The following is a 24,356-nucleotide window of genomic DNA, read 5'->3' on the forward strand; positions in this document are numbered from 1 at the left end:
CTTCTCAATCACACAAGCATGTGTCCTTCTTGGGGCAGTGAAAACCATGGATGGACTGAAACCGCTGTGAACCTCTGCCAAAGGTAAGTCCTAACAACATTTCTTTTTAAAATGTCAGCACAATTCACTCGGTTCTCTCAAGTTTCCAGAGGCAGGAGCCCTCCCTCATTTATCTGTGCTGGAGCAGCCTTTCTGTGTCTGACAGATTTAAACCCAGATTCTCCTCCACCCTCATTGTTTTTTTGTTAATCCTCAAACAAAAAATTATATTTTAGTCAGAAAAATCAAGTTCCCTCCACTGGGATACTGAAAAATAACTCCCACTCTGCACTCTCAAGTTATTTTGAGCAGAGGTGCAGATTTCAGATGGCTCTCATTACAAATCTTTCTAAAATTTAGAATAAAACATATTTATTAATGATGTAAGATTTTAGGACTTTATCAAAATATTTCCTAGCTATTTTTTTTTAACTGATGACAAACAACAGCTTCAGTAGATAGGTCAATCTTTTGGGTGAGAATATAGTTGTTTCAAATCTTATTGCTGTTACAATCCACCCCAGGGAGATTAGAATGAAATGACATTGACTGATAGGTGAATATAAATATAAGTAATATAAATAATATAAATAGAAAGAATAGAAATAGAAATAGAAATAATAGAAATATTAATAGGCATGGTTTATTCTTTCTCTTGGTTGCAATGGAAAGCAGGTTTTGGTTATTATCCCTAGTGATATAAAAGCATAAAAATAACACTTAAGAAAATGTATAAGGGCAAAGAAAGAAAGGATAAGAGTAGAAAGATATCACCACCCATAGACCCCAAAACAAGACTTGATTGTTGCAATTTTGATATCCCTCATGCCTATTGGTCAAAGTGATGGTCAGAGTCTTAATCCATTGGGGATGGTGGAAACTCAAAAACCACAAAGCTCAGTGCATCAATATATGCTCAGGCTCAGTGAGAATGCTGAGACACCACCCGTGGGGCAGAGAGTCTTCCACTGTCTGATGCAAGACTGTGGATCACGAGGCAGTAAGGGGTCTTTGATGGTTTATGACACCTTATAAGACATTTCAGCTGCCTCTGTCTTACCTTAGTTGAGTCAATTATGGCCCATCAGATGGGATAAATATCTTCAGGCCACATCTGAATGCCTGTGAAATCCCTCATCTGGGAGGGAGTTTTCACTGAGTCCTTTGTGTAAGGGAGGACACATGACATGGTAAAAGCACGTCCCACCTCACACCATCTGCTTCTTACAGGCCTCTTCCCTTACCTGGCTCAAACCCCAGCTTGTAGCCTCTGCTGGTGATGGTGCACCCTCTCTGCACCTGATGATTACCTTGGGCATGGTCAAGGTAATCAAAGTACCTGAAACTTTTGCAAATAGCCTGTTGATTTAAGTCATTAACCATTTTAATATTCCAGTCTCTCAAAACTGCCTTTCAGTGGGCTTTCTTTCTCAGTGTATTGGCCCTGAGCAGAGGCTGAGCCAACACAAGACCTCAATGGAAGAATTTATATTAATGAGCTCCAGGTTAGCAATAAGGAGTTTGAACAAGCACAATTATCAATGTTGACCAATAATTAATACTGATGAGCAAAGTCCCTAGAAATGTGTCTTTATCTAATAGAGAATGAATTTCTGAATATCTCTCTGGGTGAAATGACCAAGAAGAATTATTTTCTTAGATGGTTCAGTTGTGAAGAAGCTGACATGTTTTGAAACTGAGCAAAAGCTGTTCCACAAACAAGTAGTTTATTTACTTTCACTTGGCAGATGGATGGACATTTTCCCTCTGCCTGTCTCTGATGAATTTTATATCACCAGACTCTTTGGCTGAGAGTCAGTTTTCTTTCAACTGAGTATTAAATGTTGAACAAAGTGTTCACTGTTGTGCTCTGGGCAGATAGGTAGGGAGGAGTATTACAAGGGTAAGAAAATTTTTCCTAGAATGATGGCTATGGCAGGTGGATAGACATTTTTCTTCTCTATGTTTGGTTTTATAATGAACATTGACATACTTGTCTTCACTGAGAATGCCATCTCCTCATATATGTTGTCATATTTGGTTAGGCCACAAGCACAAACATGAGTGCTAGAAGACATTTTATTTAATATCAGAAATCTAGATAGGACATTTTTAGTAACTACTTGTAAATCAATAGATGTTTTGCCAGTGCCAGTCCTAGTTCTTGATGGTGGCATTTTTAGCAGGAACGCTAGAAGACATTTTATTTAATATCAGAAATCAAGACAGGAAACAGATTTTTAGTAACTACTTGTAAATCAATAAATGTTTTGCCAGTGCCAGTCCTAGTTCTTGATGGTGGCATTTTTAGGAAAATTAGGACCTAAAGCTTAAAAATGTTGTAGGGAGTGTTCTTGAGTACCTGAAATATTTTCTGCATACCAACAAGGGACAAAAATAGAATTAATAATTCTGAAGGACATTTTTATATTAATTGTATAGAAGCAACATGGACATAATTTAACAATGATTCATGAAAAGAGTAGAATGGAGAAAACTTTTCTTGTTTTAAAGGTTTTATACTAACAGGGGGAACAGACATTAACTATTTTGCTGTCAGCACCTGAATATCTGATCAGGAATAGTTACACAAATTAATAATCAGGTGATGCTATATATATTCTGAAGTGCCTAGGAATTTTCTCTGTATTAGGCTATATTTCACCAATTCCCTTGAAATAATACAGAAGGATATCTTCCTAGAAATATTCAGGATTCATAGCTATTTTTTTAATGATAAAAGATAAATCTTTCTTTCAAGCCTTATTCTCTTAGGCTGCTTGTAGTCACAACTATTGTGATGCATCAGGAGTCTGAGCATCATCCCAGAGGAAATTTGTGTGCATAATGAGACATCAGCTTCTGACCAGTGTTAGGAGGTTGGTTTTTTTTTTAATGTAGTTCATTAAATTTAAAACGGAAATGACAGAATAGTAGCAATTAGCTATTTCAGATATATCTGGTGTGATTTGGAAAACTTGTATAATCTCTCTGTGTTTCAGTTCCTCACTCAGGAAAGATTAAGGATCTGTTTTAATGTATTCATGCCCTCCTCCATCTCTCCCGTTAAATGCAGTGGATATCCTAAGGCAGGTGTTAAATGGGTTTGATTAGTCTAATGGTTTTGTACTCACAACACTAACAGCACTGTTCTTATAATTGAAATCTTTCACTGATTTCTCTTGATTAGCCAAGGCCAAACATGGCTATATATTGCACTCCTTTATAGGACTCTTTCTCACTCTGATGCAAGGTCACCATACCCTACAGTGTACCCGAAACCTGCACATTGCTCTCTCATAAATCTCCTGTAGGATTTGAGAGAAACTGGAGCAGAGGCATTGTCTCTAAGGCTGACTTTCACTGTCAACAGCTGGCTATTTCTTGCAACTGTTAATTTTAAGAAAACAGAGATGTCTCCTCCAGGAGATCTCTTCTCAAGCCTGGCATTGGTGTATGCACATACACATAGTTTGAAAAGTATGACAAAATAATCCATGACAAAAGAAATGTTACATTTTGAGACTGCAGATTCAGAGTAGAAGGCTGCATGACAACTGCCATCCCTATTATATGAAACAGAAACATGAGATCAGATTAAAAACAGAACTAAGAGACCCAGATGGTGGAAATTTAGTCACTGCAGTAGAAAGCTGTGATTTCAAAATTCCCTTCTGTTAACAAGCATGTATCACTTTCAGGACTCTCCCTTTACCTTACAGCTATCCTTCAAGCCTGCCTCACTACTCCTTTGCAGTGAAATGTGTTACTAACAGCCCACATTTCTGAAACTTCATTTTCACTTCAGTACAAAGCAAAAGATGAGTTTTTTCCCTCTTCCTCCCTTGGTGTAAACAGAGGTGGAACTCAAGACCACCCCAAATATCCCCAGCACATGATTGCAAACACTAGCTGTGCTGCCAGAACAAACTAGACTGCAGGGACTGTGAGAAGCGAAAGACCTTGTCCTTTAGTCACAAGCATGGGACTTCACTGGCCCCACACAGGGTTCAGAGGACTGAGACAGAAAGGGCTGTCAAGCACTAAGCACTGCAGTCCTTCCTTTCTTCAGGCACCTAAACCCTGCTGAAGTACCTTTATGGATATTTTTATTTTCATGACTGGCTGTTTTGATCAGCCCAAATCCACACGTGGTTCCAATGCATCGCTTTGATGGAAACTGTAACACAACTCAGTGTGAGAGTCTATTAAGGATGGAAAAAAGGTTTTCAATTCCTACCATTCTGACTTTCCTGAATAAATTAACAACATATGAAGACTTGAAAAATAAAATAAAAATCTTTAATTATTTAAAATTTTGAGAGAGCTCCAGAAAATGTGTGTAAGGTAATTAACTTCTTTTCTCTGAAGTCAGTAATGGCAGTGAGTTATGGTGTAAGAGAAGAGGAAGAAACATACTGCAATTGTGGACTTGCTAGCATTAATTCAAAGTACAAACCACACCTTAACCAGACAAAATTTTCATGTTTTTCTGATAAACAGAAGATACAAGGAGAAATGAAGTTTTCTACATTAAAAAATTTGAGTACTGGACTTTTGGTCAGGTTTGCACTAGTACCGTTGGATTTGAGATTCCAACTCACACTCTTCTCACTTAAATAAGACATACTTCTAAATATAGTCAGAGTTCTCCAGAAGCATTTACCTCCCTTTATCTTAGTTCATCATTAGAAAAATGTGGGTTTTGTACATCCCCACCATAAGATCATGTCTGATTAACACCAGAACAAGGAAGCAATTGGCTTCAAGCACTTGAGGTAAAGTTGGTTTAGCCTTACCTTGAATTGTACTACCTAGCATCCACAAAAAAATCAAAAAACACATGGACCTAAACATATGCTCTTCTAATCTAAATCAAGATTAACTTATTGGAGCTATGTATCAGGAAAATCTAGATATAAGTCAGTCAGAGTAATCACTGTCAAAAATATTTTATTGAAAGAAAGATGCACCCAAAGGACAAAGCAGCTCTTTTTAAGACTGTACTATTAACAAGCCAAAACATTTAATTGATCTTGTCTATAACATTTCTATAGTTGGATTTTTTTTTTGTTTGTTCATTTGTTTGTGTTTTCTTTGAAACATGTATTTTTAACACACATACTGAAAGAATAAAACTATTTCTATACATAACTGTAACAGCCTCTGCCTGGGATTACAATGAAGATCTGTAGGTTTCTAGAATTTCACTGAATAAGCCTCAAAGGTGTTTTATGGGATTCTTCCTTTTTCAGCATTTCTCTGCTGTGTGTCCAGTACCCAAAGATGGGGAAAACAAAGAAGAGCTAGTTTCTATGCTCTGGAAAAGATCACACCAGCAAGCAAATGACAAAAACTATATTATTTGACCTCTCAGCCCTTTGTAGAAGCCCTTTGTGAAATATTTTGTCTAAATTTGGCATTTTTTGAAAAGGCAAAAAATATTGCAGTCTTGACACCTTAAGTTCATTTTTGCACCAAAACCTGGGGTCAGACTCTTAGTGAATAAACTTTTTTATGTGAACAATGACTCATATGTATTCCAAGCCAAAATACAAAAACAAAAAACCCGCCAAAAACCCCCCAAAAAACCAACTGAAGAAAAACCAAAAAAAAAAACCACCACAATTTTTATCCATTATTTTTATCCCTCCAAATCCATCTTAACCTGGAAAGTTGGAATGCAAAATATCAGTGTGTCTGAACAAAGTTGTTGATTTCAAGCCCACTTATTATCAAGTCAGTCAACTCCGCCCAGAATGACATTTGTAAGTTGTCACTGTGTCTTCACAATTGCATTTGTGTTAACTGGAAATTAACTTGCTTTATAAAGCAAGCCAGTTAAAAGGGAAATTTCAGAGACTAGGCTGGGCAAACCCTCAGATATGAAGAATTAAACAGACCTGTTCAAGATGCAAGATTTATTTGTTCTTTTTCCTTATTAGTTCTATGACTTTTTTTTTGGTCTAATTTGGTGCACTCTGAAAGATGTATATTAGCCACTAAAAACCAGCAGAACAATGGCAAGCAGGGTAAGATCTTTCTGGGATTTTAATTTCATAGGTCCCATTTGAACTGTGTGATTTAATTTCTTCTTTAATCTAACTTCTTCTTAAAAGATAAAAGCTTATTAAAATACATTAAAAGTTTTGAAACCTTTCTCTTCCATATACAAAAAGGGGAAAATAGTAACAGCTCTGACTTCTGAGTTAATGATGCAGAGATGTGTCTCCTTAGAAGTCCAAAGACCTTGGGTGAGGTTCCAGGCAGTGTTTGTTTTATTCAGAGGTGTGTTTCAGCCCCTCAGTGGGAAGTGGCCCTTGCAATGGGCTTTTCTGAGGGAGTGCCTTGCAAAAAGGGAAGTCTCTTGAATCGATTTCTCATTGTAGTCCTACATCAAGACATTCTCCAGTGCTGATCTGTCCCCCTTCTCAGGCCAAACGATGCATAGGTACCCAGGGTTTAACAAGCATTAAAATCAAGGTAAGTTTTGAAAAAAAGAATGTAAATGGTACTCCTCTTTTGACTCTTCAGCTACCAAGAGATTTAAATTTCATTTGACCTATATTGATTATTTAATCATTCATTGATCAATTTCTACATTTTCTGCTATTAAATATGGGATGGGGATGGGGAGTGTTGAAAAATATGACCTGACAACCTTAAACGAAGTCTAAGTTTTAGGTAATGTTAATCAGACAAACAGTCCCAGTGATTGCCTTCATTTAAGACTGTGCATTATACAATGAATTCATATAACAATGAATAAAAGATTTCATTGTTTAATGGTTACATTTACTTTTCAAATTTGGCATAATGTAATTTTCAAGACAACCTGAAATTGTCTCTTTTGACAATTTTACTATTTATTTTTCAAAGAAAAAAAAATATATATGTATGTATACTATTTCTTAAAAAAATAACTTTTGCATTTAGGAGGATATAAAAATTAGCCCCAGAAACTTTTCAAAAATAGCTTTATTCAAACACATATAATGCAGATTTAAAATTAAATAGTTTAATGTTCTGCCACTTGAACTGACAGCTCTTAAATTTTATGAAGCTAGTTTAGCTATTTTCATTTTTCTTTCTCTGTCTACTTCCCAAATTCACCAGGTGGATTTTGTACAAACAACATTTGCAGCTGCAGTGGTGGATGAGCTGGCAGCTCCTGTCAGTTCTATTCCCTTTCTCTTACTCCAGCAATGCACTACTGTAAACCAGATATTGCTGGGCACCAACCAACAGGTATTAGCTGTAGTTGAAGCTCAGAAGTGAAAGAGATGGGACAAATTAAAAAAAAGAAATAGTAAAATATATATAGTATTTTTTTAAAGCCCCATTTTTGACAGGACACAGCTTAGAAAGAATTTGGGGTTTTTTGTTTGGTTGCTTTTTTGCATTATTGTTATTTATTTGATTATTTAGATTGACATAATTTCTATCTCACTAAATTAACTGGTCTGTCTGCAAGTATATTTGGCCTGTGTGAATTTTTTCAGAGACAAAAGAGCCAGAGAGTCTTATCAGAAAAAAATTGTCAGGCATTGAATTTTATTTTGCACATCATGGACTGAATTTCAGCACCAAATGTTAACTCAAACGTCTTTGTAGCACAGGATGAGGAACACAAAGCCCTGTCTGCATATGTCTGAGAAGAAATGTTCTGTCTTTCAGCTCATCTATGCTGGCATAAATGAAAATATGTGTTCTTTGACAAGTTGTGAATCAAAAGCTTTTTATGTGTGGATAGGTTTTGTTCCCTCCTGGTCACCTTGGGTGTAATTATGCTGCAGCGCTTTCACTTTACTATTTTTGTGGACTAATTAATTGTATATAAACATAAGAAATACCCTGTGGGGTCAGCCCAGCTGTCCTTCTGCTGTTCTGCCTGCAGCAGTGAGAACAGGAGATGTTACTCAGGAGCAATCCCCAACTCTGGCCACCTCCTGCAGCTCATTCCCTAAGTATTCCCCCAGCACCTACAGCTGCTGAATTAGGGATGTGAGCTTGTGCATGCACCGCTAATAGGTTTTTTTTTGTAGCTTTCTATGCATTTGCCAGCTCCTGTTGCAGCCTGCTCACACTGCCCAGCATCGCGGTGTCGCTGGGAGAAGGTGCAAGTGCTCACTGCACACTGAGTGCAGAGGTGCCTCTCAGTCCTACACAAAAGGTACTCCTAGGAGAAACTCACCTTTGGGAAACAGCACTGGTCTCACCTGAAATGCCTTTCTTTGAATCAGGTTGGTTGGCTTTTTTGTAAGCTTGTTCAGACTTACTTTAAAAGTCTTCCTTGTCTGTCCCTGTGTGTCCTTTCTCCAGCTATGAATGTATTTATATTGCTGTACAAATTATGTCCATTTTTGTTTCTAACACCAAAAGTCGTTGCTACTGTAAGATTTATTTTGTTCCTTTTCCTGTTCCACATCCCCTTTTGACTTGTGTTTTCAAAAAAAATCATGTTAATATTAGCCACAGGTATTTTAACTTTCTTAGTGTTTTCCATCCTCATTTTTCCATTTCTGCTTATTTAAATAAAGTACTTAGGTGTTCCTAGGACTGTTTTTGATTGCTGCGTTCCATGGAGAGGGATGAGCCACTATATGTTGAATAGTAAACCATCAAAATTTCTTTGTTTTTATTTTATATTTTTCCTGACTTTTTCCTCTTGCCACTCCATACTGTTCTAGGAGCACAGCAATAATGGCACAGCTCACCCCTTCCCTCTCCAGACAATTAGAATTGGCTCCTTACCAGGGCACACCAAGCAGGAGGATTTACTCTTTTTTTGGCTGGCCATGTGCATAGTGTGACTTGCACACTGTAGCTGCTGCTGGTGCTACAGCTGAGATCACTCCAGAATGAACAGAATGGGGAAACCTCTGCCTTACAGTTTTCTGCTATGATTTTTCACAGCTCTTCATAACTAGGGCAGTATTCCTTAAGTGACCTCCTTTTCACTGCATTGTGATAAAATAGCATTATAAATTAATCTGTATATGTATGTAATTTTAAGTGTATGTGTATTTCTTTTCTCCAGGAAACCCCATTGTAGATTTTTCTGATGTGCTAAACATTCACACATTTTCCTGTACATGACCAGTGCCACTTATTAGCCAATGTATTGTGAACCTTTTGATATGGCTCCAGGTGCTGATCCCTGGATACAGTATGTCTGAGAATTTAAAAGTGAAAACAATCAGAGCCAAGATAAATCAGTCAGTGAGTGAAAGTCTCTGAACATGGAGGCATATGAACACAAAAGGTATCAAATGTTGTTTAACATTAAAGCAATCTCTGAATGAGACACTTCAGAGAAAAAGCAATGCTGTCTTGCTAAAATTAACTTTGATCAGTCTGAATCTGTTTGCTCACTGTATTCCAAATTTAGCAAACACCTGAAGTTCTCTTGCTGATACTTTTTCAAATGGCAGGATTCATCTCTTAAGGTTCATATCCTGCTAAACCAGATAACAAGTCACAGTCTAGAAATGACAGTTCTCTACGGTCACAAGAGGCCAGATAACACATACAAGTGGAGCTACTGGGCTTAAATCTTGTCATGGTTATGTCAGGTGGGAACTGCCTAAACACTTGCAGTGTCAGTAGTGTCATATCTGTGCTGTTGGCTTGCAATCAAAGCTGTGCTGTGACTCAGAACCAGTGCTCAGTGGCACACGTTCTCTCTGGCCCTGGCACCCAGTCAAAGAGTGGGCTTGAATGCAAACATCCTGGCGACAGCAGGCACCAATCAACAAGACCTGTCAAATAGATGTATTTTCATATTTACCTTTTGTACTTGAGACACCTTTTAAGCATGTAGGTGACCGTTTCCTAATATTTCACAGATGCAAAATGAAAAAGTTATCTTCTAACTACATTTTCAACCAAACTTGGAAGTAAAGTCTCAGATTCCTCAGACCTGTGGCCCAAAACATTTGCTATGGCATGCATTGCAGTCATTCCTGTCCTGCTGATATTAAGCTTTTTCCAACATAAGACATTGTTTTGCACAATTCTGGCAAGTGGAAAAGAAGACATAAAGGGTAAGTAGACTATTAACAGTTCACCCTATGCTAACCTTCCCACATGTCTGATCCGAATGTGTCAAAGCACTTTCTACAGCCCAGAGAGAGAAACAGAGACCTGCAGCAGGAGAGGTGTCCAAGAAAGGCAAAAGTGAATCAATTATTTTTGAGAGCTGCAAAGAGCAGCATGGTTCCCATTGCTGAAAGTCATATTCAGCAAAGCTCAGAAGCTCCCACTCCATGCAAGAACAGAGGTCCTGGTAGAGCTAGTGGGCATGCAAGCCTTGCTGAGAGACAATTCCTTAGTGTACACAGTGGAGGATCCTCTCTCTATGTAATATCATTGTAATTGCAGATGCACTTAGGCTACATAATGTTCTGTGGGCCACCAAGGATGATTCAAGAGTTATTTTGTCCTGGAACAATAACCTGACAAAAGAAGAAACCAAGAAATACACTGTGAAGTATATTTTGAGTTATAAGTTCTTCAATACCTCTAAGGAAAGGAAAGTAAGTTCTTCAGAGGTTGCACATAAAATAAATATTTTGTATTTTGTGTAAAGTAAAATAATATATTGTATTATTCAGTAGATGAGTTTGCATAATTTCTCTTTCAATACTTAGGACTGTCTGCCTTCATGGAATTTCTTCTTCCTCCTCTTAGGAAAGACTGCAGGAGAAGGAAAAAATAATACGTCTTCAATTACATTCTGGTTTTAATGCTAAAGTTAAGACACAACTTTTTGCAAAAGAAACAGAAGACATGATTGAGGAGAGTGACTGGACAGAATTTACTTATGAGGCACCTCCAGGTCAGCTATTTCCTGCTTGTTGTTAGGATATCCAAGCATTTATGATAATTTCCTGTCTTACTTGGAGAAATTCTGAAATCTCATTATTATCTTCTGCTACTTTTTTTTTTGCACAGATATATTAAGAATATGGTTCATAATACCTTGAGATATTGCAGAATTATTTCCTTTATTAGATGTCTTCAGATTCAGAAAACTCCAGCTCCACTGAGAAAGATGTCAGTATGACCCAAACACTCTTTTCATTTTCCCTAGCAACTCATGTATCATAAAGATTGCCCTCTGTATCCCATTATTTCAGCAATTCTTAAATGATCAGAGATTTTAATTTATTTTTAAGTGGGTTAGTAAGGCTTTGGTGTTAGTAGCTGATATGCTTACCAGTCTGCACTGTCTAAAAAGCAAAAAGACCTATTTTTTCTCACATAGTACTTTTTCATGCTTCTAGAAATAAGCCAATATAATGGGTTTGTAAAGGCAATCATCAGGTTGTTATCCGGAAATCAATTTATACTAAACATGACTTTCTCTTTACCATTTCTTTGTTGCAGTTTACATTCAGAATCTTTCGTGCATCATATATAATGTTTCTTTTTTCAATTGCACATGGCACATCAAAGCAGAAGCTCCTGAAGACATCCAGATCTTTTTCTCATACAAGTAAGGATGTTTAGCAAAATAAGTATGAAACCATGCTTTTGGACCTAAGTCTTTGATTAAAAAAAAAACCCTTATATTTCCTTCTCACAGACATGTAGGAAAGGTTTTTGCATGCCAGCAATATATAAAAAATGCAAGGAAGAAAAATATTGGATGCTATATGAAACAAATGCATTTCCAACCATCAAGGAAAATAAATTTAAATATAACTGTGAGGAATCTGACAAATAGTTCAAGAGGACCATCTTATTACAAATCTTTCACACCTCAGACAATAGGTAAATATTGTCTATTATTCTATATTATGAAAAGTTTGTTTATTGGTTACTTCATGAAAAGCAAAAAAGGAAATAGGTGTGACAAAATCATAATATTAATTCTAATTATTTTGCCATTCATCTTAGTGTGCATATTACACAAACATTAAACAAAATGGATTAGGGCTGAAGTCTATTTAATTTTTTTTCCTGATTTAATAACACTGTTTATCTATAATTTTAATTAAAATAATATATAGGCTAATGTGAGGAAACAATATTTATAAGCATTGCACCCTTGTTTCTCCATTTTTTAAATTTTCTATCCTTTTTTTATAGTGCCGAGGAAGTGTGATTAAGAAAAAGAACATAAATAGTCACAAGTCTCATTTATAATCTGAATTTAAGAATATGAATGTTCTCAAACATTAGTAGCATTTTAACTTATTTTTTAAGTTAAAAATATCTTGGCAGTTATTTTTAATTATTGAGAGTTTTGAATGATCATATAAAATTACTTTTCCTAACTTGTCTGGGAAGTTTGAATTAATCTCATGGGTAAGAAATTCACCTGAAATTTAGAAAAGATTGCAAGTTTAAATGCCTTTTAAGTCTTTAACATGTTGATCATCTTCCAGACCTGTAACCTGGGAATTAGTCATAGCTCAAGGGATTGCAAAAATATAATTCAAAACTCTAAATATTTATTCTGAGTTAGATCTCATGTAACCTTTTCTAAGACATTAGAGTTGTTTGCTTACCTAAATCTTTACACTGAAATCAGAGCCAGCTATAATCTGACATATGACAGAAGGATGACATGAAATTGCTGCCTATTCTTGACATCCTTACAGAATGGAGAATGGTCTGGCAGCAGCATTTTAGAGATTAAACATAAAACCCCTGCTTCTTCCTCTTCTCATGGCTCATGTCTCCTCAGGGCTCATGGTGTGCCCCCGCCCTCAAAGGCTGCTAGAGCAAGCACAGCAGCTGCATGGACCTGTCTGGGGTGGGTCTGAGTGAATGCTGACACTCACCCTCTCTGCCTCTGTCTGGCTTTTCTCACATTGCAGCCCTGTCATCCCCAGACCTCACTGACCCCGCCTGCAGAAACTTGCCATGCACTTCTGTCTCTGCTGGGAGGGATTTTTCAGAAAACTCCAGCTGGAGTTCCTCCTTTCATAGAAATGCAGCAGCAGCTGAGAAGGATGCCTGAGTACTGAGCACACACTCAGGAGCAGTGCTCTAACACTTGCCATGCTAAAAAACAACTATAGATTTGATTATATGAATCCAAGGCTGAAATCCTGGGGACACAAATGTCCCTTGCTTCCAATACTCTACTTCCTCCAGAGCAAGTGCTTGCTTGCTCCTCTACAGGAGAGAGAAAGGGATATTTCTTAAGCATCTTCAGAAACCTTCCTGATTGAATCAGACAAATTCTCTGGGCAACAGGTTGTTCTGAGAAACTGTGGATGCCCCATCCCTGGAAGTGTTCAAGGACAGGTTCAATGGAGGCTTGAGCAACCTGCTCTAGTGGGAGGTGGCTCTGCCCTGGGCAGGGGATTTGGAGCTAGATGGTTCTCAAGGTCCCTTCCAACCCAAACCCATCTAAGATTCTATGAAGAATTTCTAAGTGCCCCTTCTGTAATCTTTCTGTGAGAGATTAAATTCTATTTTTTTTTAAGTAATAATACCAGGACTATGGGTAGACAAAACACATGTATCCTACATGACAGGAAGCCAGTAGCAGAATCAAGGTCTGCTCAACACCAACACTGACTCCAGAGAGGTCCTTCTTCTCCTTCCACTTTTTCTGCCTTTCCTAGAAAGATATGTGAAAAACCCCGACTACGTCCCCTTATTTTGAGGCACTTACTGAACAGCAACTTCAAAGAAAATGCGTCACTCGCTAGATTGTCTTCTTTGGGTGGGGCAAACTCCAAAACACTCAGCTGTGTATTTTAAGAACTGATGTACTTGCATTTGTTTTACATCTGTTTAAATAGGAGAAAGAGCATGAGGTACAGAAGGTCTTTATGTGATCTTTATTTTTCAGAGAAGCTGAACCCACCAATCAATGTCTCAGTTTCGATTGAAAACAGAAGTATTAAAATTCATTGGAAACCTCCACCTACTATTGGTTCAGCAAGGAAAAAGTGTTTTTTGTACCAAGTGAAAATAACAGATCACAAGGTAATCAGTTTCCTTGGTAGTACACTTAGTCTGTACAATTTAACTTCCACAGAAACAAGGCATCCCTCAAAATTAACAGAATTTAATCCCAAACAAACTTTAAAGAAATCCCATTGTCTTTAATGAATAATCCAACTTGTCTTTCTGATAAAAATTAAAATCTTTAAAAATTAAAATTTATGAAATCTTTCAGAGTCAGGCTTGCATTGAAATGAATTCAAAGATTTTGTCTTCTATATGAAATTTGAATTGTACATCATTATCACATAGATCATATTGACTTTTTTGTTATAGAAAAATAAGTATCGTCTGAAAGCTAGGAAAAGTTGTCAAGTACCATGGAAAACAAGATTAGAATTTGAAATTCTGGTTAAGTCTGAAATCAACAAGGCAAAACTCAGTAATAAGGAAAATCCTATGATTAGGAAATACAGGTCAAATATGTCAACACAAAATAAGGAATTAAAATATAGGAGTCATCACAGAAGAAAGAAGATTGTGGATTGCATTGAACCATAGACTGAGTCAATCATTCCGTGTAAGGCAAAGGTCAAATGTTGTTCAAGTATATATTACCAGCATGTCACATGTAACATGCAGGTTGTGACTAATTTGCCCATCTAGGTGCTGAGTTTCCCCTGAAGTTTCATATTGTGCTTTGGATACCACAAAATATTAATAGACACCAGAACTAGAAAAGCCTTAAAGGGAAGAGAAAGAAGTGACATGGTGCACAGAGTCAAATCCACACCACATCAGTCAGTATGAAGAGAACAGAACATGCTTTCCTAGCACCAAGGAAGCAAAGATTCCATGCTTCTCCATGTATGAGATTCATACTTTCTACTTCTTTGCAGCCTTCCAACATCACTTTTAACTTCTACAAGCAAGAGCTTTCTCTCTTTCTTATTACCCCTAAAATTTTAACATTGTTTATTTATAGAAGTTTGCTTCAGTATTTAAAAGTGATTAGGGATTATTTAAAGATCTTTCTGCTTTAAATTCCACCACTCCATGTTTGGAATTGATCTTTTGAAGTGATGTGCTTTTTTTCCATAGGGACAATTAAAGATGTTTCAGGATAGCCACAAAAACAATGGACATTCTTCAGCTGAAAAATGAATTTTATTCTAACAGAGAAGCAAGTGTAGCACACTACCCCCACCAAAATCTTGAAACTTGCAGTTCCATAGTTACTGTGTTCATCCTATATGTAGTGTGATAAAAAAAGAAAGGGGAATCAGTGTTTTCAAATTCCTAATGCCCTGCCATAAATGATACCTCCTTGCATCTTATCAGTTCCAGTCTGTCTTCATGTTCAGTTCTGAGCTTTAACACACATCAGATGACAGTCAAATTGTATCTGGACATAAGGACTTGTTCTGAAAATCTCTTCCTACTAGTTAGAGATGTAAATAATAGTATTTGACATCCCTAGTTTATATCTGTTTGAACTGCAATGTAAAATATTTTAAAGTAATCTCCTAAACCTCTCTTGATAGATTGCAAATGTCACTGATGAGAACTATAAGTATCCATTTCATAAGCCAGTAAAAAGATGTGCAGCACAAGTGAGGGTAAAGAAAGAGATTTGCATAGCAAACAAGATCTGGAGTGAATGGAGTGAACCAGTAATTATTCATGATGGTAAGTTATGTACTTACTACTCATAACTGTTTTCATGGGTTATGTTATTACTATTTACTATATTTACTTAATTATTTACTTCATTATTGCCTCTCTTCTTCTCCAGCCTGGTATTGGGGCGTAACTCTACCTAGGGGTCCTTGGCACACACCAGGCTCACACAGCTCTGCTGTAAGGAGAGTCCTTAGTCTGAGTTCTACTTCTGTGACTTTTACAGAACTGTTGTCCTGAGTTAAGTTACACCCGACTCGTGACAACCTTTAGGAAATAATAATGGTCAGCAGCTGACTAAGTCCTAACCCCATCATCCCTCCACCCTGTTGCCTCGCCCTGCAAAGGATAGCCCACACATCTCTAAAAATACTTTCAACTGGAGTTAGTAAGCCAAGAGATCCACAAAAGTCCTACCATTCATCAAACTATATAGTCTTTAAGGACCAAGTCCAAAATGTCCCTTATTACACCCATGGAATAATTTCGTATCTGACAGGGATAGGAAATGGTTTAGCTCTCATTTAAACATATGTGCTCTGGCCCCAACTCGAGCACAAAATAAACAAGAGTCTTGCAATACTTTTCCTTCAACCTCTATGAAAAAAAACCCTAATACTGGTGTGTTTTCCATGACGACAAAAAAGCCTCCACATGCAGAAGCTTCCTGCTTCTGGAGAAGGTTAGGGAGAGGGGAAGTAGTACAGTGGTGTGAGGCTGTATTTATAGAGACAAACATGAGTGTCGACATGCAAAAAAAAACCTACAGTACTATGGGTAGTAAAATAAAACAAGGTGAGTATCATTAGTTAATACAACAGACTGTATTTTGGAATATGTCCTCTTAATCTTGGAGCTTCAAATACATATTTATCTGAGGACAGGAAATACCAGGCAAGACATTATGTTTTAAATGGATTGACTGTAAATTCACTTGTAGAGTTTACTGGATACTGGCTGCCTGCTCTATCAGATGCCTCATTGAATCCCACTGGTCTGCTGAAACCCTTTTTGGCCTAAATTAATTAATTTAATTTCAAAAGCATTCCACTTGTGAAATATCTGGAGAAAGAAACCTAACTGCTCTTCATTTTCACTGTGGTGAAGGAGAGAAATTTTCAGGCCCTGAGTCTTGAATTCCTCTTTAGAGACTCCCCTTTCCTCTCACTAAAGACAGAGAGAGCCTAGGACCACTGCATGGCCTGGGAGGCATCTGCCTGGTCTGTGTGCCTGGCATCAGGCCAGACACATCTGATGTGTACACAGGGGAAATCAGAAGAGATCCTCTGGGAGGAGGCATGTAGATTTAGTCATTCCCAGCCAGCCTTTCAGCTGAAGAAGGAAATGGAGTTGAGCAGTCACCCACTCTGGTTCCAGCCTACCCAAACTTGCTCTCAGCATCTGCCAGTCTCCTTTAGCTGTTTCCAACACTACTGCCTTCCCAGCTTCCTTTACAGCTGTTGCTGAGGTTTGAGAATCACAGCATGTTTCCTCCACTTCAGAAAAGTTTATGATGAACAAGACCCAGATGGCACATAAGCTGTAATATCTGCATGTGTTCAGTGCAGCAGGATGATTTACCCTGGAGCATACTGCACATGCGGTGCAGCAATTTCCCTCCCTCCTACTCAGGAAGGATCAGTGGTTTTTATAAAATGAATCTGTGGACATATTCCATTGGAGGGTCAGGTGCTCAGCTAAATCTCTTTACATACCTTCTTTCATGCTGAGACAAATTTTTCTGTCCATTTTACTCTGTATTCTGTGGAAATTATTCTATTTGCTTCTAATTGGAAACATGTATAAATGGACATTATGCAAGTAACTGGAATAGGAAAACATCCATTCTATATTTTTGTTTTGGAACATGTTGAGTTTTCTGGTGTTACAGGATCTCTTTCTACTGAAAGTCTTGAAGAAGCGTGGCATGACCTGCTTTCTGTTTGCATCTCCTTGACATTCTATTGTTTCATCTAGCAAATGTGCAGCATTTCTTTAATAGGGCATTTTAAAAAGGCATTTTAGCCTTCATTTAAAAAAAGCTGAAACATCAAAATGAAATAACATAATTCAAAACATAACTAAAATATTTGTTCTGAAATGTTCCTTTGACATGAAAAGAATTTGCTAATTTTCTCTTGAGGAAAAATTAATTCTCCTTTGGAATTAGCATATGCCCTCAAAAAAAAACCTTCACAATTTAACCTGAACTGAGCTGTTTACTATAGAAACTTTCTGCTAAAAAAAGAAATGTTTAATCAGCTTATTCATATGTAGAAACTTGAAATAATTGGTCTAATTTTTAGAGCTGATGAGCATTCATAGATCACTTTGAAGTTTGTAGTAATTCAGAAGTGTTCTGCATTTTTGCAAACCAAGCCACTTGTTTTGGTTTCGAAGTTCTGTTATTTCTGTCAAAATTAAAGGATTTGCATCTGAAAAAAAAGCCAAACAAACCCTACCATTAAATGGTCTACCCAAAAGAATGTATGTGCTTCTTTTTCTTGCTGCTTTCCAAAATGCAAGAAGTAAGAAAGCAGGAGAAGTAAACCTCTTTGTGGTTCAGCTGATGATAAGAACAGGACTTCCTCTTCTCCTGGGTGTGTGCATGATGTAGAGTTAGCAGAATGATGCAGAGAAATTACCACAAACTAAAAAAAAAACATCTACTACATGGTTCAGAGGTGGTTCAGAATAAGTTTTCTGAGCCCTCATCGCAGACAGCAAGAAGAAAGTAAGTTCCTTTTGATCTTAAAGTGAATAAAGAGTAGTTTTGTAATTTAAATAAGATAAGGCATATTCTTATATGTTCTGCCCACAAGTTTCTGAGTTTTTCTTGGTTTCATATGAAATTTGTGGAAATAAATGGGTTCAAACTCAGAACTTTTATTCTTTTATACTTTGATTTTTAATCTAGATTGATCCTAAAACCATTGTTTAACTGGCCTCAGACTATAAATGTTTTAAGAGCTGTCCTTGCCTGGTTTTCTTCAAAATACTTAGTTAAAATCAGTCCAAACTAGTTGTGGTTCTGAAGCTAGATATTAAACAAGAAATAAAATATACCAGAAAAACATTTCTGAGTCAACCAAATACATTGCTATTTTGGGTATTTTGGAGGAAGAAATGCAAGGTACAGAGTAGTAGTATTTATTGAATAATATAAATATGTACTGATGGCATTTCTTTAGCACCATGCCAAGCAGGATTAAAAAGGTAAGTATAATAGAAACCAAATGCTGCTTCTCGAATCAAAAATAATATTTTACTTGACAAAATGCTTTTATTTTCATTTTTCCTTAAATCAGTTACAGGTGTGAAGTGGTGAGGAGGCAGAAGTGGGGGACCCATGGTCTGTGGAGATGGGAGGCAGCAGCAGTAGGAACTCAGGAGAAGCTGGAGCAGCAGCAGAAGTACCAACAGCAGACAGACAGAGGGTTTAATATCCAGAGGAATCAAGGCTCTGTGGAAATATCCAGTGGCAGGACAGGCCATGCCCAGGATATGAGAGCAGAATGAAGCAAGAGGAAGTGCTGGACAAAACCAGCAGCAAGGCTGAGGGCTAAAAGGAGGAAGGGGAGGAAGGAACAGTGCTGAAGTCAGAAGCCCTTTTCCCCTAAAAAAATCTCCAGGAAATGATTTTTTAAATCTATGACAGTTCAGGAATAGAGCAATATTTATGAGTCCATATGTAATTCATCAACTTATTAACTATTCTAGTATCTCCCATATAATTAACATTACCTTTTTTTTTTTTTTTTTTTTTAAGAAAAGACAGTGGATATTCTACTGCTAAGCCTCGCATTGTTTTGTCCTCTGGCTTTCCTTGGAGGTCTGCTGATACATGCATGTAGAAGGTAGTGTGCATTTCTGATGATCGCATAAAATTCTGGTCAGGATGGGGTCAGGATGAGAGTAAACCATACAATGAATAAAATTCAAACACAGATTTTCTCAGGAAGCAGTTAATTGTGGTTTTCCAACTATTGTTCTAACAAACTCGTGCTTGATGTTATGACCTAGTGTAAGACACTGGCACTTGTAATTCTTCTCTCACAGCCGCTACCACAGTACCTCACAGATCCAGTCTCACACCTTACTCTCTGATGTATTTCTGCCACTATAAATGGTATTTTTAAATCTTACTCTGACAGCTGACTGCCTGTCTTCAGTGTGACCTTACCCCATACTTTCACTGGTTCTGCATTCAAGGCCACCTATATTAATCAGACCAGAGATGAACTGCATGTCATGCTGTCCAATTTCGTTTCATAATCCATGGGTGTTATGAAAGCAGTCTTTCACTCTAAGCTGGAGAGCTTACTAGAAATAAAAGAGGGAAGTCAGGCTGGTGGAATGAATTTCCTTTGCTGTACTATTAACACCATTAGTAGAGCAAAGTGACAGTAGTGGCCCCACACCCACGAACAGTTAATGCTGCTAACTCTCTCTATGCCACTACTTTTTGTCTGGCAACACAGCTTTCCTATTGACATCTGCATATGGCAGCAAAGGCTTTCATGGACTGAGAAATAAACTTGTCCAGGATAGAATGATAACTCAAGATATCTTAAAATTTGGAAGGTGCAGTGTATAAGTGGATCCTCGATTAAAAGTAAATGTATCATTTAATTAATAATTAATCATTATTCCTGATTTGTATAAAAGAAATTATCAATTTCTAATTACGGAAAGAGCGCATAGGAACAATTTTTTAAGCTACGGACACAGTAGCATGCCACCAGTTTTCACTTTCATTGGAAATATTATTTGTGTAGAAATCATAAGTTTTTTTCTATACATCCAGTCCTTTTAAAACTCTTGCAGGTTAGAAACCAGTTGGGCTAAAGAAGACCTAGGGAAAATATTGAGAAAAGTGTCTACAGTGAAAAGAAAGAAAAAAAAAAGTTAAATGGCTTTAGAAATAGTAGATGCCTGTCTTGGAAATTGAATATATATTACAAAGCATTAATGTCTGATCTGTTCCTGCAGACAAGAATAGTCGCGTGCCTGTATCACTGTCTTGCAGGTACAGATGCCTGGAAATTTTAACCACACCTGTTCCACATCCTTCAAATAATATCAAAACGTGGTTAGCAGATGAGACTCACCACCAGGTAGTGTGTCTTTTTTCTCTCACCACATTGACACGCATAATGTTACTTGCAATCAGAGGGTCCAACATTGCATTTGGACCAGCATGTAATTAAAACAAAAACAAACAAAAAAAGAGGGAAAAAGGTATGTACAGCATTTGTAGTGAAGCCAGAAGAGAACAGAATACCTTGTGGAGGTAATAGGCCAATGATGTCAGTAGACAGGATGGAGAAAATCCTCACTAAATCCCCACTAAAATTTCCAGTGTGCTCCAAGGTGTTTCAGCATATCCACACTCAGTGGGCCAAAATTTTAAGGAGTGATCTCCCTTAGTTCTTGAGAAATAGTCAGTTATGGGATATTACACATATAAGCATGTCAGCCAGTTATCAAGGGGAATTTTCTGTGGCGATCTGCAAGTCACTGGCTATGCAGTAGTAAATGTGCACATTCTTATAGCAGGGAGGAGGAGGCTGCACAATGCATGCAATATAACCTACCCCAGCTGTGCCCCTGCTTCAGGACAAAGCCACAAGCAGAGGTGTTCACTTTGAAAGACCTGATGCACTATGAGTTCAGGTGCTTGCTTATCTCACACCAGATTGCAAGTCTTTAGTCAGCTTGGCAAAACAAGGACTAAATATTTACAGTATTTGGTGACTGTCATTAATGGAGCTCCTTGGCTTGCACATTCAGTGTTTTTTGTTGCTGTCCTTTTGTGAGTTGCAGGGAAAAATGTGCTAGTCAAGCAGTGGTTTAGACCTGTGCAACTTCAGAAAAGCTTTACAGTGAACTGTGTGCTAGAAGGCACAGTAAGATTGCTTCTTACCTAGTTCTGCAACACATGAGGAGAAGACACAGGTGTGCCCAAATTAGGGGTTTTTTGGTGGAAAACACCATTGAAATACAAAACTGTAATGAGGATTTTCTCTGCTTTGTGTGCTCAAAATATTTGTTCAGAGCTTCTGTAGGATTTCTGTAAATCTTACTCTATCCTGCCATATTATTGTACTTACGCTGCAATATCAAAATATGTTCTAGTAGAGCATTCAGCAATTTAACTAGCAATTTCCAGTGTGTTACCTTATGGTTTTTTCTTTCCCAAGAGAAAGATGTATGCATTCCAATATTGTGGTTTGGGGCTTTTCTTAATAATAAATCTAAATGATTACAAACTCTGACAGAAACCACAGATCATCTCAATCCAGGAATCATAATTTGAGGTGTGAGGCAAGAGGAATGGGTTGTTTTGTTTATTTTATCTTCTCAAAACAAATTTATGGGGGAAATGATGCACATATTCTATGTAATCAAATGACAAATTAAAAGATTGAAGTGTTTTGAACTTGCACCTGGAGCTCATTCCACAAGCCTTTGTCTGGGTTCCAGAGCAGACTGTGCTCCTCTTCTTCACTACACTCATCTTCTCAGAAAAGCTCAAGAGCTCCAGAACTGGCTTGAGGCCAAGTCTCTTATTCTCAAGATTCAGAATAATTTCTAGGACATTTCTAGTCAATATAATTTGACCAAATTTGATGATAAAAGTGACATTGACCCTGAGCTCAGCTGGTCAAAGAGTGCATTTATCACATCTTCTGTGCTAAAGTCCTTCTCACCCATTTTTACCAGTAATTGTGAGCAAATTAGCTATAATTTAATATATAGTTATAGATAATTCCCATTGTGGCTATGAATATGGGCTGCAGAATAAAGAATCATCATCATCAGCTTTATATTCTGTATCTCCCTTCACGTTAGTACTGTGTAAACTGCTGTGTAGGGGTCTTTGTATTCAATATATAATCACAAAAAAACCCTATATTTAATGTTGTTGACAGAGAAAGAAGCATTTTCTGTCCCCAAACTATTACAAATACTGTCAAATGTTTATTTGACAGAAGACTTCAGCATAGCTGGGGAGTCATTGTCTACATGATAGCAACAAATTACTGGGATGACACTCTGATCTTTTGATTCAAGTGATTGTTGGTGGCACAATGGTCATATTGGCCTGGAGAGTGCCAAGAAATAACATTAAGGCTCAGAAAAACTAAACAAATTTGCCTGTGAGCAACCTGTAGATTGACAGAGTAATTAATATAATCTTTGTATTAGAGTTGCAACAGAGTAAGTAATCTGTACTAATCCCAGATATATGCCAAATAAATTGAGTGCTTGTAAAAATGCACAGAATTTTTCATACCAATGAATGCAGATTTTGTGTATAATATAATTTTTATCCAACAGCAACCTATGTCAATGCAAATGGAGATGAATTCAGAGATTACTCTGGGAACAGCAGAAGAGAACAGAGATGAGAACACTGAACTTCAGAAATGTTTGAAGGAATTTGTGTTAGAAGACCTGTAGAGATGACATGCCTTTTTTATCTGCATGCAAGTGTACCTTTCCATGAGATGGACAATATTCTAACAGATAAAAGGACACCTGATAGGAGAGTTTGTCTGAGCCCAATAACTTGTGCTCTGACAACATGTAACTCTTAAAATATGCTTTGGATCACAGACGCAAAGCGATATCTTGCAGTTTGTCTCAAAAAACCTGATCTTCAAACCAGTAAAATTAGAGCATCTCAGAAAACATGAGCGGTCATGTTATTGAGGTCCATTTGGGTCTGCATAATATTGAGGTCCACTTGGGTTAAAATGAAATTAGAGTGAATATTTCATAATACTACAATAGCTTCCAAGCACTGTCTGATAGATCAAGACCTTTTGAAGATTGGCTGTTCATACAAATCTCATGCTAGCTATTCAACATCAGATTGAAGTGGTCATGAGAAATGGTAGAAGCAATAAATGTTTCTGGACACAGCAAGAGAATCTCACAAGTGTTGTCTAAAACTCAAAACAAAAAAAAAATCCCTTTCTGAGTCACTGCATTGTGTAAACACACATCAACCAGAAAGGAGAGATACATGTGAAGACAAGGTCTTTTAATGTTGTAGACTTTGCAGTTGGTAAAATAAGTAAGACGAGAAAAATTCAGACGTGGTAAAGAAAACAAAGTTTTCTGATGTATTGTGATTTTTTAAAGTAAGTTTAATTCAGAGAAGTTATAAGTTCAGAACTGACAAATTTTTGCTATTTATTTTTCCCTATCCTATTAAAGAATCATTCCTACTGATTCCATGAGGTGATGAGCTATGCTAGTTCATTTTCATGTATACAATCAGGGCAGATTATTCTAACTCTTAGCTGGGAGTGTGTTTATTTGACTAGAAGGGAATGAATTGATTTTGCAAGGAAGGTATTTCTTTTCTGAAAGTGGGAAATCTAAATCAATGATGGACATAATTGTCTGGAAGGTTTGGAAGATGCCTAAAAATTACTTGCTTTCATTACTGGTAATATTTTTCCAGGTCAGAATAATATTAATTGGAAGAAATAACAATATAAAAATTTTGTTTGTGTGTTTGAAATATAAAGTTTCTAAGATACACTTTGGTGCTGACTCTTGATTTACTTAAATGTGCTTTTTGTTTTGGTAAAAAGTTCACAATGGAGAAGATTACACTGTTTCTCCTTTATTATTAAGAATGGGTGACAAGTGGAAAGCTCAGTTTAGAAATGTCTGAACAACAGAAGGACTATAAGTGACTTTGTTTG

General features: G+C 37.1%; 1 protein-coding gene across 1 annotated transcript; it reads left to right on the plus strand.

Annotated features, from left to right (window-relative positions):
- LOC120510180 (interleukin-5 receptor subunit alpha-like) lies at window positions 1-24,123 on the plus strand. The gene is made up of 12 exons (XM_039725707.1): window positions 1-83; window positions 8,085-8,282; window positions 9,888-10,085; window positions 10,423-10,577; window positions 10,732-10,879; window positions 11,431-11,539; window positions 11,630-11,817; window positions 13,856-13,992; window positions 15,495-15,639; window positions 19,400-19,487; window positions 20,660-20,747; window positions 22,975-24,123. Exons 3-12 carry the CDS (start codon window positions 9,983-9,985, stop codon window positions 23,095-23,097), a joined length of 1,284 nt encoding a protein of 427 aa, XP_039581641.1. The 5' UTR covers window positions 1-83; window positions 8,085-8,282; window positions 9,888-9,982; the 3' UTR covers window positions 23,098-24,123.
- Window positions 24,124-24,356: the final 233 nt, after the last annotated feature.

Source organism: Passer montanus, unplaced genomic scaffold, assembly GCF_014805655.1.
Source record: "Passer montanus isolate IOZ18808 unplaced genomic scaffold, ASM1480565v1 scaffold56, whole genome shotgun sequence".
NCBI lineage: Eukaryota > Metazoa > Chordata > Aves > Passeriformes > Passeridae > Passer > Passer montanus.